The sequence below is a fragment of the Sceloporus occidentalis genome, unplaced genomic scaffold (genome assembly GCF_023333645.1).
Source record: "Sceloporus occidentalis isolate IW3139 unplaced genomic scaffold, rSceOcc1.0.p SCAF_6, whole genome shotgun sequence".
In the NCBI taxonomy this organism is placed as follows: Eukaryota; Metazoa; Chordata; class Lepidosauria; order Squamata; family Phrynosomatidae; genus Sceloporus; species Sceloporus occidentalis.
Window position 1 is genome coordinate 1,326,254 of NW_028316986.1, and position 22,516 is coordinate 1,348,769.

At 45.4% G+C, this 22,516-nt stretch overlaps 1 protein-coding gene across 3 annotated transcripts in view; it reads right to left on the bottom strand.

Annotated features, from left to right (window-relative positions):
* LOC149310305 (DNA (cytosine-5)-methyltransferase 3A) overlaps positions 1 to 22,516 on the bottom strand; it is a 153,030-nt gene that overhangs the window by 113,594 nt on the left and 16,920 nt on the right. For 2 of the 3 annotated variants that reach the window (XM_089528681.1, XM_089528679.1), the window contains exon 3: positions 13,480 to 13,587. In XM_089528681.1, coding sequence (XP_089384807.1) covers positions 13,480 to 13,587 — 108 coding nt within the window. The remainder of the gene's footprint in view (positions 1 to 13,479; positions 13,588 to 22,516) is intronic. The other variant, XM_089528680.1, reaches the window with a different exon arrangement.

Below are 22,516 nucleotides of genomic sequence, written 5' to 3' on the forward strand. Positions count from 1 at the left end.
CCTGCCCACAGGCTTACAATCTAAAAGACACGACACAAAAGGAGAAGGGAATGGTGAGGGAGGAGGGAATCAGGTCCAGCATTCTTCTCTTCCTCTGAGGCCTGGACCAAGGCAGATGGACCGGAGGGAGGGCTCTGCTTCTTCAGGCTAGCCCCTGATGGAACTGGGCCAGCCTACTCTCTCCCTCAGAGGCCGAAAGATGACAGTTGGGGAGGGAGGAGCCTCTTTCTTCAGGCTAGCTTCTTTGAGGAAGATCTTCCTGGCAGTAAGAGCTGTTTGACAGTGGAAGGGTAGTGGTTTCCTTTTTGGAGGCTGATTTAAAGCAAGGCCATATGTCAGAAGGAGGACTTGGATGGTATGTTCTTGGATGGAAGAAGGAGGTTGGTTTGGATGGCCCTTGGAGGTCTCTTCCAGCTCTATGATTCTATGAAATGGGTGGATGTGAAAGCTAAGCAGAGAAGAAAGCTGTCAGGAAGGGAGTCAACACATTTGGTATGTGGCAGTGGAGCAGGGTTCTGTGAAAACCAGGAATCACCAAAAACATAAAGGGATGGATGTGAGAGCAAACAAAGCCAGAACTCTCTCAGGAACTAAAATGACTAAACTGAATTGGTTTACTCTGAGAATATCGTAGGATGGCATCATTCACTGGAAAAGTCAATAATGATTGGCAAAGTGGAGGGCAGTAGGAAAAAGGAAGAGTGCTCTACAGGTGGAAAGGCTCCACACCAAGGAAGCCATGGCCACTTTGAGTTTGCAAGACCTGAACAAGGCTGTTAACACAGAGTCTTTGGGAGGATTCCCATTAGATAGATGGATGGATGGATGGATGGATGGATGGATGGACGGACGGACAGGCAGGCGGGCCGGCGGGCGGGCGGGCGGATGGACAGACAAATGATTGATTCCAATTACATAAATAAGTCTAAGCCGATGATGGTCCAGAACAGCAACAGCAGAGGCACTGGCAGTTATCTAGAGTCTATAGTGCAGGGATGGGAACCCTGTGATCTGCAACCCCTAGTATTATTGGACTGCAACTCCCAGCATTCCTAACCACAGGCAATGCCAATGGCTGGGAGGGAAAAGGAAAGACATGGAACAACTACTGAAGAAAGAGCAAAGGCTGGGTTATAGCTGACCATTAAGAAGATAAAGATGATAATGACTTGGGGCGTGTGGTGTTGTTTGCCATCAAGTCATTTCCAGCTTACAGCAACCTTAAGGTGAACCTATCACAGGGGTTTCTTAGCAAGTTTCTTCAGAAGGGTTTTGCCATTGCCATCCTCTGGAGGTAAGAGACTGTGACTTCCTCAAGGTCACCCAATGGATTTTCATGACCAAGTGAGGATTCGAACCCTGCTTACAGAACTTTAAAGTAAACAATGAAGACACTGAAGTAGTTAAAGGCCTTCCATATCTTAGATCAGAAGCAAGGAACCAGAAGATGGCTAGAGCTTGGGAAGGCAGCTATTGTAGGATCATAGACCCCTAGAGTTGTAAGGAGCCCACAGAGCCCAGTGAGTCCCTACTCAATGTAGGTTCTCCAGCTAGAGCACTTCAAGCAGCAGGGAGCTGTCCAGACTCTTTTGGAAGCCATCCAGAGAAAATGACGATGACGCAAGGCAACTGGTCCCACTGGCAAACTTCTCCTCTGTCATAGGATCATAGAATCATAGAGTTGGAAGAGACCACAAGGGCCATCCAGTCCAACCCCCTGCCATGCAGGAACTCTCAGTCAAAGCACCCCCATTGACAGATGGCCATCCAGCCTCTGCTTAAAGAACTCCAAGGAAGGAGACTCTACTACACTCCAAGGAAGGAGTGTGTTCCACTGTTGAAGAGCCCTTACTCTCAGGAAGTTCCTCCTAATGTTGAGCTGGAATCTCTTTTCCTGGAGCTTGCATCCATTGTTCCAGGTCCTAGTCTCTGGAGCAGCAGAAAACAAGCTTGTTCGATCCTCAATGTGACATCCCTTCAAATATGACACCCCTAAACAGGGCTCTCATATCACCTCTTAACCTTCTCTTGTCCAGGCTGAACATCATCAGCTCCATAAGTTTCTCCTCATAGGGCTTCATGGTTTCCAGACCTTTCACCATTTTAGTTGCCCTCCTTTGGACACATGGCTCCAGTTTCTCAATGTCATTTTTGAATTGTGGTGCCCAGAACTGGACACAGTATTCCAGGTGGGGCCTGACCAGAGCAGAATAGAGTGGCACTATTACTTCTCTTGATCTAGACACTATACTTTTATTGATGCAACCTAAAATCGCATTGGCCTTTTTAGCTGCCGCATCACACTGTTGACTCATGTTCAACTTGTGGTCTACTTGGACTCCCACATCCCTTTCTCACACAGAAGTCTCTCATGCAGCCAGGTGTCCCCCATAATCCTATATCTGTGCATTTTATTTTTCTGCCCTAAGTGCAGTACCTTACATTTCTCCGTGTTGAATTTCATTTTGTTAGCTTTGGCCCAGCTTTCTAGTCTGTTCAGATCATTTTGAATTTTGATCCTGTCCTCTGGAGTATTAGCTATTCCTCCTAATTTGGTGTCATCTGCAAATTTGATAAGTATGCTCCCAATTCTGTCATCCAAGTCATTGATAAAGATGTTGAATAGCACTGGGCCCAGGACAGAGCCCCACTGGACACCCCACTGGTCACTTCTCTCCAGGATGAAAAGGAGCCATTGTTGAGCACCCTTTGGGTTTGGTCGGTCAACCAATTCCAAATCCATGTAACAGTTGCCTTGTCTAGTCCACATTTTAGAAGCTTGTTTGCAAGAATGTCATAGGAAACCTTGTCAAAAGCCTTACTGTAATCAAGATATACTACATCCACAGCATTCCCTTCATCTAACAAGGTGGTAATTTTATCAAAGAAAGAGATCAGGTTTGTCTGGCATGACTTCTTTCAAGAAGTTCCTTCTCAGGTTCAATTGAAATCTGCTGTCCTGTAACTTCAAACCACTAGACCTAGTTCCATCCTCTGGGGCAGCAGATAACAAGCCTGCCCCCTTCTCTATCTGACAGTCCTTGACAACCCAGGCCAGGATGGCATTTGCCTTCTTTTCTGCAGCATCACACTGCTGGCTCATGTTCATGTTATGTATGTTCAGTTTATTTCAATAACAACAATCCCAAGGCCCTTTTCACATGTGATACTGCTGAGCCAAGTATCCCCTGTCGTATACCTGTTTGTTAGGTTTTTGTGGTCTAAATGTAGACATTTGCATTTGTGCTGAATTCCATTTTATTAATTTCAGCCCAGCCTTCTAGTTTATCAAGGTCCTTTTGAATTCTTTTCCTATCTTCCAATGTGTAACTACCTTTCCCAGCTTTGTATCATCCACAAATCTGATAAGGAGTCCCTCCACCCCATCATCTAAATCATTGATAAATGTTATTGCAGTTTCTGATGTTTTACAGAAGGAGGGAGGGCTAAGGGGATTAGGGAATATTTTATCGTTGTTTGTAAAATTGTTATATTGGATTGTTGTTACCTGCCTAGATACTTGAAAAGGAGAGGCAGGTTATAAATAAATAATAATAATAATAATAATAATAATAATAATAATAATAATAATAGAGGAGCGTTGGCCCCAGGACAGAGCTTCCACTCAGGACTTCCTTCCAGTCTGAAGCACAGCCACTGATGGCAACTCTTGGTGTACAGTTTTCTAAACAATTATAGATCCATAGTTTTTTGTGGGTCTTTTGGGGGGCTCTGTGAATGCCATGTTCTAGCAGAGTTTCTTCCTGACGTTTCGCAATCAGCATCTGGCATCTTCAGAGAATGCTTGCCTGGAAAGGACTTGGCTATATATATATTGGGTGATCTGGAAAGGCAGGAGTGATTTGCATGTGTATCGTTGGTTGCTAAAGGCAGTCCTTTCCAGGCAAACATTCTCTGAAGATGCCAGATGCCACAGATGCTGCTTGCAAAACGTCAGGAAGAAACTCTGCTAGAACATGGCATTCACAGAGCCCCCCAAAAGACCCACAAAAAATATGGATGCCGGCCATGAAAGCCTTCGACTTCACAATTATAGATCCATTTGATGGCATTTCCATCTGTTCTACATTAGTCTGTCTGCTAATTGAAATATCATGGGGGACCTTATCAAATGCTTTGCTGAAACCCAGATAAATGACACCCACAGCATACCCACAATCCACTCAACTCAGACATTTTTGTAAAAAATGAAACATTAGCACCTTTTACAGAGTAAAAGTAATCTTGCTTTGCTAACATAAAATGCATTATATATAACTTGGTTTGGAATAAAATCATCATGTTTGAAACATCAAAAGTACAGCTTATGCAGAATATTATTGCAAACTGAACTCGACCTTAAATTTTTACATTCTGCTGCACACTGGAGCTGCAAGGCCCTGAAATGTAAGGAACCTCTTGGTCATTTTGAGGTTTGATTAGGAGCAGGTGAAAAGCAATAAAAATAGAACCATCACATATTAGAAAGAAAGAGAAAACTTCCACAGTGTCAAGCAGATGTAAAGCATCCATTCCCCATAATGAGTATGAAGAAGAGGAACCCAAGATCAAAATGTTTAACCATCTGATACTGTACAGTCTTACATAAATGTCTTCCTCTTCAGTAGTTTTCAGAAATGCTGTTGGGGCAAGAAATATGTGATTTTTTGCTTTTAAAAATATGCTTTACATCTGCTTGACAGATTTGACAAATGTTTGCTGTTAGCTGCCTTTGAGTCAACCTTGCCTCATGGTGAGCCTGTGAATGAGAAGTTTCCAAGGCCCTCGGTCCTCTATCTCCCTGGCCAGGTCCTCCAAATTCATAGCCATGACCTCCTTGATAGGGCCATCTATCTAGCATGCAGCCTTCCTCTGTTTCTGCATCCTTCCATCTTTCCTAGCATCCTTCTCTTTTTCAATGAGTCATTCCTTCTCAGGACATGACCAAAGTATGACAGCCTTAGTCTAGTCATCTTGGCTTCCAGGGAGCCTTCTGGCTTGATCTGCTCTAGGACCCATTCTGTCTTTTTGGCCATCCATGGGATCCTCGACACTCTTCTCCAGCCCCACATCTCAAATGAGCTGATGGTCTTCCTATCTGCTTTCTTCACTGTCCAGCTCTCACATCTTGAAAAATATTTCATTCATCATTCTAGAAGAAAATATTCCATTGCTCCATGGTTCCCCCCCCCCAATTTTTTTTTAAAAATGACTTGGAGCAAAAAGGTACCCTCCCCAAATCTTTCCAATTTCTTCCTCTGGGCCTTCACACACATCCACGTGTGTACATACATATCCATATCCAACCCTTCTGCTCCATGCCAGGGCTTCCTGGCATCTCCCTGGTTGATCCTTTAAGTATACAAAGCTTCTATTAGGGGGTGGGACACAACTAAAGCAGCTGCTGCAAGCTCTCCATCCACTCTGTGCCTTTGGCAACAACTTTGGAGGAGGAGACAGACTTCTGCCTGGCACTCCACCAGCTTTCCATCTTTCTTTTTTTTTTTTTTCAGCCTTGCAATAACCTTGCTGATATCTCCCCAGCCCTGGGTGCTGCCATCTTCCCCCCACCCCAACTGGTTACCTACGCTCAGCCACCCAGCTCAATCCAGTTTCAGGAAGCATCCAGGGATGGATGGGCAGCCAGCAGCCAGCCTTCCCCAGGCGCTTCCATGAGGTGGCAGCCAGCCAGCTTGCCTCCTTTCCCCTTGGCAAGCTGGTGCCAGGGATCAGGTTGCAGCTACACAAGGCAGGGAGGAAGGGAGACCAAGGTGGAGGGCAGGGAAGGGGAAAGAGGCCATGCCCGTCAGGAGAGCAAGCTGTTCCCACGGCCCATTTGGCCCAGGGGCCAGCTGGGAAAGAAAATCACACCAGGAGACATGGTCCAAAGCGGGATGCTGGAAAGCAGTCAGGAAAAAGCACTGGTAGCCCTACAATTAAAGAAAGGGATGGGGAAGGTCACACTGGGAGGGGATTTGGTAACATGGGTTTTCTCAGCAAGATTCATTCAGATGTGGTTTGGGCACTGATGTCCTATGAGGCTGAGAGAGTGTGACTTGCCCAAGAGGGATCTCAACCTTGATCCCCTGAAGTGCTAGTCCAGAATACAAATCACTACACTACACCAGTTCTTTACACACATGGCAAACTCCTGGGCATCAAACCACAAGCCAAGCTTCGCACAACAAATTTAGTTGTTACGTGCCTCCAAGTTGACTCCAATTTACTGTAAATTTAAGATTTTTATTGATTGTAACTATGTGTTTTTACTTATATTTTAATATTAATAAACATATCTTAAGGTTTTCTTGCCAAGATGGTTGATGATTGCCTTGGTTGATGATCTCCGTCTGAGCACTGACAGGGGTAGTGTGGCCCTGCTGGTGCTTTTGGACATCTCAGCGGCTTTCGATACCATTGACCATGGTATCCTTTTGGATCGCCTGAGGGAGTTAGGTATCGGCCTCCGTTCCTACCTCTTGGGCAGGTCCCAGATGGTGGTGCTGGGGGACAGTAGCTCTTCAATAAGAGAGCTGACATCTGGCATTCCTCAAGGTGCCATCCTGTCCCCCATGCTGTTTAATATCTACATGAAGCCGCAGGGAGAGATCATCCGGAGACATGGGGCACGGTGTTATCAATATCCCCGAATAAATATCCTGTGGGCCTCCCTCCTCTTTCGTGGCCAAGACGTTGGGCTATGGGGCTTTTTATTGTTGGTTTATGTGTATTTTAATCTGTTGTTTTTAACATGTTGTAAGCCGCCCTGATCGAAGGAAGGGCGGCATATAAATAAAAAGTTTATTATTATTATTATTATTATTATTATTATTATTATTATTATGCAGATGACACTCAAATCCATTTCTCTATGTCTCCGACTGTTACAGTAACGGAGGATGGTATCTCCCCTCTGAATGCCTGCCTTAAGTCAGTAATGGGCTGGATGAGGGAAAACAAAATCAGGCTGAATCCAGAGAAAACGGAGGTGCTAGCGATAGGTTGCCCTGGACCGGGAAGGGAAATTTGTCCACTTGTCCTGGATGGGGTCATGCTCCCCCTAAAGGACAAAGTCCGCAGCTTGGGGGTACTCCTGGATTCGTCATTACAGCTGTCATTGCATATTGATGCGACAGCCAGGAGTGCCTGTTACCAACTTAGGTTGATACACAAGCTGCGTCCCTGTCTGGAACAGAGGGACCTTGAAACAGTGGTACACGCACTGGTGACCTCTCGTCTTGATTTCTGCAATGCGCTCTACTTGGGGCTCCCCTTTACCAAGTTCGGAAGCTTCAATTAGTTCAAAATATGGCAGCCAGACTGGTCACTAATACATCTAGATTTGACCACATCACATCAGTACTAAAATCACTTCACTGGCTACCAATTAGCTTCCGGGCACAGTACAAGGTGTTGGTTATTACCTTTAAAGCCCTACCTGGCTTGGGCCCAAGTTACTTGCGGGAACGCCTCTCCCGACACAATCCGCCCCACACTCTGAGAGTCTCAGGAAAAACTTTCTGGAAATACAAGCCACCAGATTGTGTATAACCTCTCAAAGATCTTTCACTGCTGTTGCCCCTAAATTGTGGAATAGTCTGCTGGAAGAGATCCGTCTAACTACCGTCTTGGACACTTTCAGGAGGGCTGTCAAGACAGAGCTCTTCCGGCGGGCATACCCTCCTGATCCTGATTAAGACACCATGTTATCTGCCAGACTGATTCCCTGTAATTGACAACTGTAGCATGTTTTGAATTTTTACTGTTCCTGGATTGTGATTGTATTTTAAGTATTGTATTTTACGGTATTGCATTTTATGATTGTATTTATGGTCTTACCAGGTTGTAAACCCGCCTCAATCCAAAGGGAGAGGCGTGGCAATATAAATAAAACTATTATTATTATTATTATTATTATTATTAATAGTAGATCAGTTCACAGGAGGACCTTTGCCATGATCTTTTTCTGAGGCTGAGTGGCACTTACCCAAAGTCACCTAGTGCTTTTCCATGGCCCAGTGGGGATTTGAACAAAAGTCTCATAGAACCATAAGAGTTGGAAGAGACCACAAGACCCCAAGGGCCATCCAGTCCAACCCTCTGCCATGCAGGAACTCACAATCAAAGCACCCCTGACAGATGGCCATTCAGCCTCTGTTTAAAAACCTTCAAAGAAGGGGACTCCACCACTCTCTGAGGCAGCCATGTCTTCCACTGTCAAACAGCTCTTACTGTTGGGAAGTTCCTCCTAATGTGAAGGTGGAATCTCTTTTCCTGTAGCTTGCATCCCTCTCTGCTTCCTATTCTCTGGAACAGCAGAAAATAAGCTTGCCCCTTCCTCAATATGATATTCTTTCAAATACTTAAACAGGGTTATCATATGCCCTCTTAATCATCTATTCTCCAGGCTAAAGATACCCAGCTTTCTCAGACTCTCCTCAAAAGGCATGGCTTCTAGACCCAGTCTCAACTGTTGAGGTTTCCCAGAACTCTTCTGTGGGCTCAGTGAAGAGGGGATGGAGAGGCAACTACTGCATGTTAGACTTCTAACATGTCTCCTCCGTATGCCAAAAAACCGAAAGTTACTTCAGGGGTCTCTCCAAGAGCCCCCAAATGGTACCTGAGAGTCAGAACAAGGGAGCTTAGCCTGAGAGAGGGAAAGGTGTGTGTCTAACCATCCAGCTCCATGCACCAGTTGCACAAGCAATGGACACAGAATTTCCCACAAGTCACATTTACACCTTCTAAGCTCAAAAAATCAATATATGCACTACACCAACACATAGCCAAAGGCAGCCGCACACCAGCATAATATACAAAATATCACAAGAAAGCCAACAGTGCATTCTGGGGAGGAGGAAAGGAGGCACAAGACCTTCCAATGCTGCCCTTCAATTGTGTTTCCCAGGGGTATGAGTGTACAGAAGTGAGGCTGCCAACCCAGAGAAGCCTCTCCCCATATTAGTCCCCAAACTACCCTCCAGGTTGCCTCTAGAAAAGAATTCAGCAACGCATGGGCAAATCCAGAAAGCAGAAGGTGGGCCTTTTAATTGCACAAAGAAGGATGAACAGGTTGCTTACCTGTAACTGTAGTTCTTTGAGTGGTCACCTGTGCCCTCATACATATGGGTTTTGCGCCTGCGGCAAGCTTCTCCACCAAACTATTCAGCTTTGAAAGAATCCGTTGGTGGTCTCTGCACAGGCACAAAACCCGTATGTGTGAGGCAGAGAAACCACAAAGAACTCTGAGTGCACAGACACATGTGTGTGAGAGAGAGTGTGAAGGACAGGCACACTGCTTACCTTATTTCCAAGGGGCACAAGCAGCAGACAGCAGCAGGAGAATACAACACGTACACACATGCACACCGAGGTCCACCACAAAACTGGCTTCCAGCATCGGCATACACACACACACACACACACTTACACATTCCTGAGTGTCTGCCATGCGGTCCTTCATGAAGCCAAGAGCACGAATCTTTTCTTACGAGAAACATCGGTGGTGTCCAAACTGCATCGCTGCATTTCCCCCAGAGGACCTCTACTAACAAGAGTGGTGTGCGAGCGTTTTGCCAGATGCAGCCAGCATGCCTGAGCATGCATCCCGCCAAGAGATGCATGCAGCCTGAAGGCCTGCACGCATTACAGCTGGGGAGGAGGGCGTTGTCATAGAGGGCTTGCACTTGTAGATATGTTTGCGGATGTGAGGGTGAAAGAGAGTGCACATGTGGATCACAGGTTCCTATGATATGCATGAAGACAGTCAGGGTGGTGCAGTGGTTTGAGGAGGACTCTGGGAGATCAGGGTTCAAATTCCCTCTGCTCAGCAATGGAAAGCCAATGGCTGAGGCTGAGAGGAAAGCCTTGAGACCTTCCTCTCAGCCTCAGAGGAAAGCAATGGCACATCTCCCCTGAAGCCATGTTGCCAAGAAAACTGAGCCACCATGGTATAGTGGTTCGAAGGCTGGACTAGGATTCTGGGAGACTGGGGTTCAAATCCCCACTCAGCCTTGGCAATCTATGGGGTGACCCCAGGCAAGTCCCATTCTCTCAGCCTGAAAGGAAAGCAAAGGCAAATCTCTTTGGAAGAAATCTGGCCAGGAAAACCCTAGGACAGGGTTGCCATATTGGAGGCAGTGTGGTGTCGTGGTTTGAGTGCTGCTCTAGGATTCTGGGAGACCAGGTTTGAATTAGGGAACCGTCTAATTAATAATTTATAAGCCACTCCGACAGAAGAGCAGGATATAAAAACTCTGAATGGATTCCTGCTCAAAAGGAAGCCATTAGCAGGCCCTGAGAGACCTGTTGAACCAAACTGGGCATTTTTACAGAGGGAACCCACAATGACAGAACAAAGCCAGGGTGTTGTTTTTTTTAAATAAAAATACCATTGGCAATTTACAGTAATTACATTTTTAATGCTAAATAATTTTTTTGGGATAGATGGCATTTGTCTTCATTCGCAAGCTACTTTGAGTCCCAGTTTTGGAGGAAAGAGATGGCTATAAACAACACAGCAGTAGCAGCAAATATAGAGGAATTCTGCATCATCTTCCAACTGGGAGAAAGACAGGCTTTTGTGGACTTTATACAGTGGGCCCTCCACAATCGCTGTAAGTAGGGGCACAGGACCCCTGTGAAAGTGGGGAAACCAGCACCTCTCTAGGAATCTCTACGCCCTCCAATGCAGCTCTCGCCAACATGCTGCAGACGTTGACCATAGAATCATGCTGGAGGACCGACAAGTGCCTAGATAAATGTTTGTTCTAGGAATCTCTAAGTCCTCCAGTGTGACTCTATGGTCAACGTCTGGCAGTCATGCTGGAGGACCAGATTCCTAGAGAGAACATGTTAATCAAATCCGCATATAAGTGAAAGTCAAAGCCGCAAATGTGGAGGGCCAATTGTAGTACACATTAATATTAATCTATCTACACATATACACATCAGCAGATGCTTGGGCTGGCTTTAACAAAATTTTCTGCCAATAATAATAATAATAATAATAACAATACATCCTCATTCTCCTTTTGAGTCTGAAAGGTGTTATAGGATTCATTTACTCTATACCCTTTTATGCTGAAACTGGCTAACATGGCTATATCTCTGAATAAATATCATCTCTCACTTTCACCATCTACCAGGTGTTTTGGACCATCCATGATTCCGATTCTATCCAAGAATCTAGGGATTTGGGAGGTATTGTTGGATGATGGTGGAGGCAATGATGATCTTTAAGGGATTCCCCAAAGGTGACTTCTCACCCCAAAAGAAAGGCCATCCACAGGCCATTTCATTCTAAGCACCACATAACAACAAGAGCTGATTGACAGACTACAAGAACACTCTCTTCTTTCCACTAACACCATACAACAGACAAACAAGACTGACAGGCAACAAGGAAAGGGGAGAGAGACTCTGGCTGCATCTACACTGCAGAGTTAATGCAGTCTGACACCGCTTTAACTGCAGTGACTTCATGCTTGGCATCCTGAGATTTGTAGTTTTGCAACATATTTAGCCTTTTCTGTCAGAAAGCTCGGGTGTCACAACGCATGACAAATCCCAGGATTCTGTAGGACGACGCCATCATGACAGTTAAAGCAATGTCAAACTGCATTAATTCTGTAGTGTGGCAGCAACAGCAGCAAAGCCAGAAAGTCTGGAGAGACTCTGCCAAAGCAATGGGGTCTTGCCGCAAGAGATACGCTGCTGTGGGTGTGGAAGAGGTCCTCTGAGGCTCCCCACACCACCAGAGGCCCAGCAAGGACCAAAATGGGTCCAAACTGTGGGCATACGCACTCAACAACTGTGCCATCCTCTCTCTGCTCTCACACTTCCATTTCAGAGGAAGCTCAGACAGCCACAACTGCTTAAGGTACCAATATCTCCCAATATCCCCCAATGAGAGTAAGGGGGATTCACTCCCCAGGATTCATGGGCAAGAAGGTGGGAGGAAAACCACACTGGAAGACCATCAAGAAGATACACAGTAGACCTAGCCATCAGGAGCAGCACGGTGCAAAAGGAGGTGACTCTCCAGGTAGCTCTGCATGTTTTGCTCTGTTTCTCAAGACCAGATCTGGAGAGCTCTGGGGATTTGCAAGGAGAACGTGAGCAGAAGAAAAGCAAAGGAGGAGGCAGACGTCGCATGCATCACAAAGGCTGATGCAGCAAGAAAGCAAGGATTGAGTCAGCTGCTCTCCAATTCCACCATCACCCCTCTGCCTCTCTGCTGTTCCTCCCTGGCAGCAACTCTCCTTTAACCTCCTGAGACTGCTCCAATGGCAGCTGGAAACACAGAGCTGGAGGGGATCCCAGGGGCTGTCTAGTCTAAGCCCCTGCCATGCAGGAATCCACTGCTAAAGAGACCCCTCCCATGCACAGCAGCCATCTTGTTTCTGTTTTAAAACCTCCAAGGGAGCACCCTCTGAGTGAAGCGATTCTACTGTCAAACAGCCCTGGCTGTCAGATCATTTTAAACTTGGATAATTTTAGTAATTTGGTAATTTGAGTTCTCATCGATTAGGTCATTTTAGACTGCATTCAATCATCTTCTGGGTGGGTGGGAACCCTCTTGATAGCTAAGTGTACCTCCTTCAGCAGTGTCTGCTGATCTAGTCCTACCGCCTTCAAGGTGGGTGAGCACCACCTCCGTAGTCTGCTAAATGTGGCTCTGGACATCCACCTATATCCTGCCATGAAATACTCCCCTGACAAGCAGCCTTGTTTAACAGACACTCTCCATGCTTTCCCATGTGGGCCACAAGGACCAGAAGCTTGCTTTTTTTAAAAAAATGTATGTATGGTCGCACATCACAGCCAAGACACTTCCATTACGAAATTCTGACAGAGATCTCCCCCACCTCCATTTTTAGCCTTTATACCAGGAGCAAGTAAAGAACAACCTGCAAAGCTGTTTTTGCAATGCCTTCAATCCTGTTTCTGACCAGAATCAGGGCAAACTGCCAGTTCTGGAAAGTCTGGACGTAGCAACTCCCCTTTTAAATAGTCTGCAGGTTTCCCTCTGCACTGATCAATGTTTTTTCAAAGCCAGAAGGAGTTTTCCAATATACTTCCTGCACTGGTCCTCCGTTTTCTTCATTTGTTCTTTGACTGCATTTTGGGCAGCCTGGTGTGGCCCCAAGGACAGAAAACCCGTTCCCGGACCCACTGCCCTTGCCCATCCCTGCTGCATTGGGGGAAACACAACCAGGCAGGGCACTTTTTATGCCCGCAGAATTCTTTTGGTACAAGTCCAACAAGACACTCACACGGCTGCCCTCCCAGCACAACCCCAACTCGACTGTGCATGACCCAGAGGGACCCACCTGGCTTCTTCTTTTCCTTCTTGGGACCCGGGAGATACCAGGCTCTGGGCCTGCTTCATCCACACATGCGTACACTGCACCGGCGCATGTGCACACAGACTCACAACTTCCTCCAGCCTGGTGACAGCGGCTGGCATCTACTCACCACTGGCTGTTTGCGTTTCCTGCCAGGCCGCCCGGCCTTCCTCACCGGTATCCCCGGATCTGGCTTCTCGTCTTTGTTTCGGTTCTCATCGGCTTCCTCTTCGCCCTGCTGCCGTTCAGGAACACACAGAAAAGAGAGAGGGGATGAGAGGCAACCTAGATCCATGTGGAGGGAGACGGGGAAGCTCAGTGCTGCAAACCACAAATAGAGCTCACAAGCACCAACTGGGGCGGCGTGTGTGCGCGCAAGTGCATGTGGAGCCCTCCTTTCTAAAGAGCTGGGCCACTCCTTTCAAAGGAGGCAACATTTTGCCTTTTACACAGACCTGGGTTCCAGAAAACAAGAAGCATCATACTGAATCAATGCAGGCCTCTCTAATCCAGTACAGGCATAACTCAGGCTGCATCCACACTGGAGAAATAATCCGGTTTGGCACCCCTTTAACTCTTATTCTGGCTCTTTGCTATGGAATTCTGGGAGTTGGAGTTTGTTGTGAGGCCTTCTTTCCTTAAGCTCTGCTCCACACTGGGCCCACAACAAACTCCAACTACCAGAATTCCATAGCAAAGAGCCAGAATAAGAGTTAAAGCGCTGCCAAACCGGATTATTTCTCCAGTGTGGATGCAGCCTGAGTTTGCAAAGACTCTGTTAACAAAACATTTTGGCAAAGTTTTTAATGCTGGCTCATCCCCCTTGTCTTCTGTCCAGCTGGAAGTTTTTTAGCAGCATCAACATTGGGAGGATGGTGAAGGAGAGCTGCAGAAACACAAAACTTTCAGTGTCGGTTGCAGCAGCATGTCTGTAATAAACAATGCAAGAAAAACATGAGCCAGGGGTGGAGGGGACAGAATTTTACTCCAGAGGATCCTATTTGTAGCCGTGTGTGCCTACTTACAACAGGGTTGTAGGTCAACAATGGCTGCCTCCAGAATGCCCTCCTCAGCATGCATTTCTGGCAGAACAGAGAGCGAAGGGGAGGGAAGAAAAGTCTGCCTCCCTAACTTCCCTCTAGAACATTTTTTAACATGGAAAAAAGACCTTTTGGCCACCAAACAGGAAACCTAAGGAAAGTGGAGGTTGGTGAAAGAGTCACCCCAGATGAATTTTGGGGAAAGGCCTTCAAGTGGTCTCTAGAAGGCTCAAAATGTTAGCCGAGGCTTACCTGACCTGGTGGTTTCATTTCACATGTGCGCATTGTTAATACTGCTGAGTAAAAATTTTGGTAAAACACATTGAACTGTTCTTTCTTGTGAAATCTGAACCTGTCCCTATAGTTCCCATATAATGTCTACCTCTTAAAAAGCGATCTCCAGGAATACATTGTGAGGACCTTCTGTGGCTGCCCCCCTCTGCCACCAATTTGAGGTCTCCTCCTATCTCTCACAATGGCATCTACTATGGGGACCATTATCTCTATCCAAAACGCTTGGGACCAGAAGTGTTTGGGGTTGTGGATTTTGGAACACCTGTATTGCGTATAAATTCATAATTAAATATCTTGGAGATGGCACCCAAGTCTAAATATAAACATTCACTTATGCTTCATATGAACCTTATACACACAGCATGAAAGTAATTTTATACAATCATTTAAAATAATGTTGTGCGTGAACCAAAGGTTCTGAACACTGAACCATCAGAAAGCAAAGGTGTCACTATCTCAGCCACCCATGAAAAAAGTTTTGGTTTCTGGAGCATTTCAAATGTCAGAATTCCAGATAAGGGAGACTCAAGCTGTTATGTCCAAATCCTGACTTACTCTAACACACTCTCTAACTCAGTTCCTAACGCACTCTGGCTCTGACTAACCAACCCTCTTACTAAGACCTCTAACGTCTCAGACTCACTTCTCCCTTTGAGTAACTGCTGCACATGCCAGCCTCTTTAAAAAAACCATTCAAACACTCAAATGCCAATCACCATAACCAAGAAAATCCAGCAAATGCTGCGCTCAGAGACCCTCTCACGGCCGCAGGATTTGACCGCATACGGTGCAGTTGCAGACAAGTCTACAAAGGGACCACCAAATGCAGTGTTCAAACACGGATCAAGGAACATGAGAGACACTGCAGAACTGGGTCAGCTGGAAAAATCAGCAGTAGCAGAAGATGTTATAAACCATCCTGGGCACAAAATGCTGCTTGGAACCACTGAAATTCTGGACCATGCCAACAACCATCAGAATGCACAGGGAAGCCATTGAAATCCACAAACACCTGGACAACTTCCACAGGAAAGAAGAAACCCTTAAAGTGAGCAAAGTCTGGCTCCCAGTCCTGAAAAACACCAAAATCAGGACCCAGCCAATGCAAATGAAAGCCAGCCAGGTCAGGGGGATTTCCCAGCAGACAACGGATCATTAAGTAAATGGACCCCTGAGGCCTTGGCATTCAGCAACAGAACAATACACAGATTAACATGGACATCACTTCCTCTCAACCAACAGTATATGGACCCCTCTCTCTATCATGCCAGCATTCTCTGAAGATGCCAGCCACAGATGCTGGCGAAATGTCAGGAATATTTTTGTGGGTTTTTTTTTTTGGGGGGGGGGTATATGACCATGTTTCTAGAAGAGTTTATTCCTGACGTTTCGCCAGCATCCGTGGCTGGCATCTTCAGAGATGTCTGGAATAAACTCTTCTAGAACACGGCCTCATGGCCTGAAAAACCCACAAAAAACTAACCACCAGCACTGTTCTCAATACTGGCTCCTCTCCCCCCTCCCAACAAACCCCCTCCTCATTACATATGCCATACATTATCATACATTACCATAACCTATCCAATAAAAGCAACAACATTTCCCCTCTGGAAGTTCATAGCATCTCACGCATCCACTTCATTCGCTGGGCTGCGCCTGCACTGGCCACACTGGTCAATCTGTTGCATCCATCTGCAAAATGGGAAGCCCCTCTGGAGATGGGGAGCTGCAGCCTCCATCTCAACAACAACTGGAGGGCACTGCATGATTTCCTCCCATGTCTAATCCCCTTTCAAGCAGTCAGTGGCCATCACAACCCCCTTGTGACACTGAGTCACACAACCATACACAGAAATGGGAAACACAATGGCATGGACCATCCTACCTTTAGTATTCAGGAAAACGTTTTTCCACTTCGAGTCTTGGCTTGTCTATCGAATGGCTTACTTTTTTGGAAGCGGCAGAAAGACGAGCCTAAATTTATCTGGCACGAAACCTAGAATTCGACTGAAATTGCTACAAGACGCAAAAGAAAGGAGAGGTTTGGGACTCCCAGGTTTGAAATTATATTATGCTGCATGTTAATTTGTGTGGCTAAAAGAATGGATAACTTTAAAGGAACAGAAATGGTAGAATTTGGAAGGAGATGATTTGAGATTTGGTTATAAAGAGTTTGATAATTATTTTATGAGGCATGTTAACTGAAGAATACGGGATAAATACAGGTCAAGACTATCGCCAAAATTCTTCTATGCATTTCTACACAGGAAACGTTGTTTAGAAAGGATAGAAGAGGGAAACCTGGTTAGAGAAGGAACTGATTGTCATCGGTATAAATACCAACCATTATTGGAAAGATGTAAGATTGATAAAAAATATCCTTAGGGTTCCATTAAAAAACAACAACACAGTCTGAATTGAATTTACATAAAGATGATGAACATATCATTTTATTGAAAATGCAAATTGAAGATGAACAAGTAAAAGACTGTATGGTGATATGGGCCCAAAACCCTGGTTATAAAACTGAGATGGAATATCGGGAGAAGATGCGGACGACAGCCCTGCAAGATTTACTATCATATAACTTAAGAGAAAAGATGTTTAAAACGGCGTATCGATGGTACTTGATCCCAGAGAAATGATCTGAGATGTATAAAGACATTGCTAATAAATGCTGGAAATGTAGGGTACAGGAAGGCACTTTTTCTCATGTGTGTGGTCTTGTGATAAAGCAAAATGCTATCGATGACAAATACAGAAGTTAATACAATCAATTTTTAAATGTCTGATTTAAAATAAATAGAATAAATAAATTCAAAAGTTAATACAATCTATTTTAAATGCTTGCTTTTTCAAGTCAAAATTTTGATTTGAAGCCAGAATAGTTTTTGTTGTGCATCTCAAAGGAAAAAGCCAAAGGTATGAATCATTAAGTGATACTTCATAGGATTATGGTAGCCAGACTTTTGTTAACCTGGAACTGGAAAATGGAATAGATGCCGTCTGAAGACGAATGGGTTACTAAAGCGTTTGAACTGGCCAAGATGAACAAACAGGTGACGTCTGGCAAAAGAAAGCCCTTATTCTTATAACTGAAGTTATCCAGCTTCAAAAAAGACCGGGACCCTTCTTGTTCCTATGAAGAAGAAAGAGGACACAACAACGGTTGTGGCCACTGACTTTTAGGACAGTTTTAGCTTTCAGTTGTAAACCGCTTAGAGACTGCTTAGCTCCGTCTGAAGCGATATATAAATGAAGCTGCTACTGCTGCTATTTCTAATTTTGTTTAATATACTTAGGGTTGAAGTAAAATTAATTAATCAAACAATACTAAGAAAGTACTCAGCATTAGCATTTGGGGCTTTGGGGCGTCTTTTTTGTTTAATGATGCTTAAGTTATGTTAATTCTTGGTATCTATAAAGGGGTATTGTGGGGTTTGGGGGGCGACAGAGTAGGTGGATAGGGTTAGGGGTATGCTGCTAGCTTAGGAGTAAAATAGATGTATATGCTTGTTACACATGTTTTGTACATAAACATCTTAGTCCTTTCATAGCTTCCCTTCCACCTCTTTGCCTCCTGCATTGAAAGTTTTATTGTAACTCTACTGATTATGTTTTTTTTGTTAGCAACCTATTTGCAGAGAAAAGACAGTATATAAATGCTGGAATAAATATGAACAACATGTTGCCCTCTCCCTTTCCTATTGTGAATGCTTAATTTGTATTTAAAAGCCACCGCAGAGGTCCACTGGGGCCACAAGCCTCTCTCATGAAAATTTGAATAATTAATTTGCTTTATTTATATACCGCTATTCCAAAGATCATAGCGGTGAACAGCAAGTAAGCTAATTTGCCCCCAACAGTCTGGGTACTCATTTGAGCTCCCTCCTCGGAAGGATGCAAGCCTGAGTCGAGCTTGGGCCCTTTTTCTGGTCTTGAACTCGCAACCTTTTCAGTGAATGGCTGCAGTACAGGCATTGAACCACTGCGCCACCAGGGCTCCTGGGCCTTTTCCACTGGGCGACTGCTCTGGTTCCAAAGGGATGGAAGGGGACAGCAAGCCACTCACTGTAGGGCCAGACACTGGCTGGAAAGGGGCCAGGAGGAAGCCACTAAGGAAGGGCACAAAGGGGGCCCTTCCAGCCAACTCTAGACACTACAACTGCATCTTAAGGTCCTGGGAAAAATAGCAGCCACAAAAGACGCCTGGAAAAGATGGAGAGGAGAGCACAGAAAACACTTGGGAGGCAGCGCCCTGGTAGCCCCTTCAGCCGGATCCCTCTGAAATACTACATGATTAATAGCGGTATTATTATCAGTAGTATTTATATGCTCAAAACCAAGACTGAAAGTGGCTTACAAAAAGTGAAAACAGACACAGACAAAGCACCCATGTAGGTAAACATATCTAGAAGCTGTTAAATGTTATCCAACTAGCTACAGAACTAAAAACAGATGCAAATGCATACGTAACCAGATTACAGCCTCCCGCTGTTCACCCAGTATCCCTCCCTGGGTACCTCACTGGCCCCCTTGCCTTTCCCCTTGGGGTTTTCCCACCTTTTGGAGGCACCTCCACATTTAAGGCTTAAATAAAGCATTAAGATGAACCCCTAAATGCCTTCCGGAGGCTCATGGGCTGATGCAAGCCCTGCACTTTAAACTGGCCATTTTATTTTCACTTTTGTCTTCCGACTTCTGCAGGTTGGGAAGGGTTTTGAAGACATCACAGCCATTTTGAAAACGAGAGAAGGCTCCTGTCCCTTTAATTGTTGCATCGAAGAAGAAGAAGAGAGAATTTCAGCTGCTTGTCATGCAATCCAGGTAACTAGATCACCTGCTCAAATTCCCTCTCCTTGTGTTGTTCATTGCCATCCACTTTGGTGAAGGAGGGACCTCCAAGGGACCTTGTTGCCAACAGCTCAGCTCAGGTCTTGCAAACTCAGGGCAGCAGCTGAGGCTTCCTTGATGGAGCCCTTCCATCTGGACATGCAGCCTTCCTCCTTTCCCATTGCCTCCCACTTTACCTTCCCAGAGCCAGTGTGGCACAGTGGTTTGGGGGTTGAAGCCCAGAAACCAGGGTTCGATTCCCCACCTGTCCATAAAACCCACTGGGCAACCTTGGGCAAATCACACTCTCTCAGCCTCAGGGGAAGGCAATGGCAAACCTCCTCTGAACAGATCTTGCACATAACTCCCCATGATAGGTTCACCTTTTGTTGTTATGTGCCTTCAGGTCATTTCTGACTTATGGCGACCCGAAGGCAAACCTATCATGAGGTTTTCCTGGCAAATTTCTTCAGAGGGGGGAATGCCAATGCCATCCTCTGAGGCTGAGCGGGTGGGACTTGCCCAGGGTCACCCACTGGGTTTCATGGCCAGGTGGGGAATTGAACCCTGATTTCCGGGTTTCAACCCCCACACCGCTATGCCAGTAGGTAGGGTCGTCATAAGTCAGAAACACCTTGAAAGCAGATGACAACAACAACGCTAGTCTGTCCCAGAGAGCCATGCCGCCCCATGATATGTCCAAAGCACAACAGTCTCAGGTGAGTCATCTTGGCTTCTAGGGATACCTCAGACCCACTGATTTGTCTTTCTGGTGATTTATGATGCCCCTCTTTTACACTACCATCAAAGGCACATGAGCCCTTCTCCTGTGTTCAACTGACAGCTGTCATCCATAGGCTTAACATAATCTCTTTTGCTGCTCCAAAAGAAAGTATTGATCTTCCCAGCACCAGGCGGCTCAGGACTTAGGTTGCATTTGAACTAGAGAAAGAATGCAAGTGCCATGGTTCAAGTGCTATGAACTCTAGGATTTGTAGTTGTGAGCTATTTAGCCTTTTGTCTGAGAGCCTGGGTGCCACAACAAACTACAAATCCCAGGGTTCCGCAACACAGAGACATGGCAGTTAAAGGTGTGTCAAAACTGCACTGTTTCTGCAACGCAGATGCAGTCAAAGACGTCTTATATCCCCTCTTTTTTTCCTCCTACCGGCAGGCAAAGATCAGGGCATCTGAATAGGATGTTATTATTACTATTACTGCTGTTGTTTATTTATGTAGTGCCACGTGTTTACAAGGCGCTTTATATAATCATTCAAACAAGATAAAACCAGCCTGTGGCCAACAATCTAATATCTATCAACTGCTTTGCTGGTGGCGTTTTAATGGGGCAGTTGAGTTTTTCTTATCCCAAATTCCCAAGCCTGGAATAATCCAAAACCCAAAACTCTTCATGAGTGTCTGAGACAGTGACACCTTTGCTTTTTGATGGTTCAATGTACTTTGTTTCTTGCACAAAATTACTTACAATTATTTGAAACAAAGTTTGTGTACACTGAACCATCAAAAAGCAAAAGTGTCATTACAAAAGAAGTTTTGGTTTTTGGAATACGAACACACACACACACTTGCCTTCAGGCTATGTGTGTGACACATAAATGATTGTTGTGTTTAGGCTTGGCTCCCATCACCAAGACATCTCAGTATGTACATATATGCAAAGACAGGTATTTTGAAATCCCAAAGGCTTTGGTCCCAAGCATTTTGCACAAGGGAGACTCAACTTGTATTTCCTTTTTAAATGCTTTTGTACTGCTTTAGATTAGTGCTGTTTTGAGCAGAGCATCTTCCTTCTTTGGTTTTAAATTTTAACTGTACGCACACAAATGGAGACACACTGTGGCTGTGACTTGTGGTCCAAAACACGCTGCAGAATTAATCCAGTTTGAAACCGTTTTAACTGCCCTGGCTCAGTGTTAGAGAATCCTGGGATTTGTAGTTTGTTTTGGCAACAAAGCTCTCTGACAGAGAAGGCTAAATGTCTCACAAAACGACAGTTCTGAGAATTCCCTAGCAGTGAGTCAGGGCAGTTAAAGCGGTCTCAAACTGGATTATTTTGGCAGTGTGTTTTGGATCATGTGTTGGGGAAGCCATCTTGCAACAAGCGCCCTGGATTCCAGCAACTCTGAAAATGCAGGGAAGCTGGAAGACAGCTCCATGCCGGCCGTCCTGCTCCAGCAGCGGGCCCTGGCTTGAAAGAAGGGAGAAAAGGAAAAGACTCCCGTAACAGATGTGTTTCAAAGAGCTTGTCTGTCTTTCATGGAGCTCTCACCAGCATTGCAGAATCAATGCACTCTGGCATTGCTTTAACTGCCATTACGCAGAATGCTCTGACAGAGAAGGCTAAATATCCCACAAAACTACAAATCCCAGAATTCCATAGCACTGAGCCATGGCAGTTAAAGAGGTGTCAAACGGCATGATTTCTGCAGTGCAGGTGCAGCCGAAGGGTGACTTCCAACACTGTGATTCTCTTCTATGATTCCCTAACACCCGAGAGTCAGTGTGAGTGTTACACTAGGGTTCCCATCCCGCTGAGCCATGGAAACCCACTGGGACGAGTCCCTCTCTCTCAGAAGATGGCAATCCTCAAGAAACCATGCCAATGAGAGCCAGCATGGTGCAGTGGTTTGAGCATTGGACTCTGACTCAGGAGACCAGGATTAAAATTCCTGATCAGCCATAGAAAACTCACTTGGGTGGCCTTGGGCGAGTCACACACTCTCAGCCTTAGAAGCAAGCAAAAGGGAAACCTCTTCCGAAGAAATCTTACCAAGAAACCCTTGGGATATGGTCACCATAAGTCAGAACTGACGAGAAGGCATATGACAACAATAGGTTCTCCTGATTCCTCTAAGCAGAAACTGAAATCACACAAAACAGACAGCGCACGATGCCATCTTACAGAGCATCAGGATAGTGATTCAACACAGAGAAATGTAAGGTACTGCACTTAGGGCAGAAAAACGAAATGCACAGATA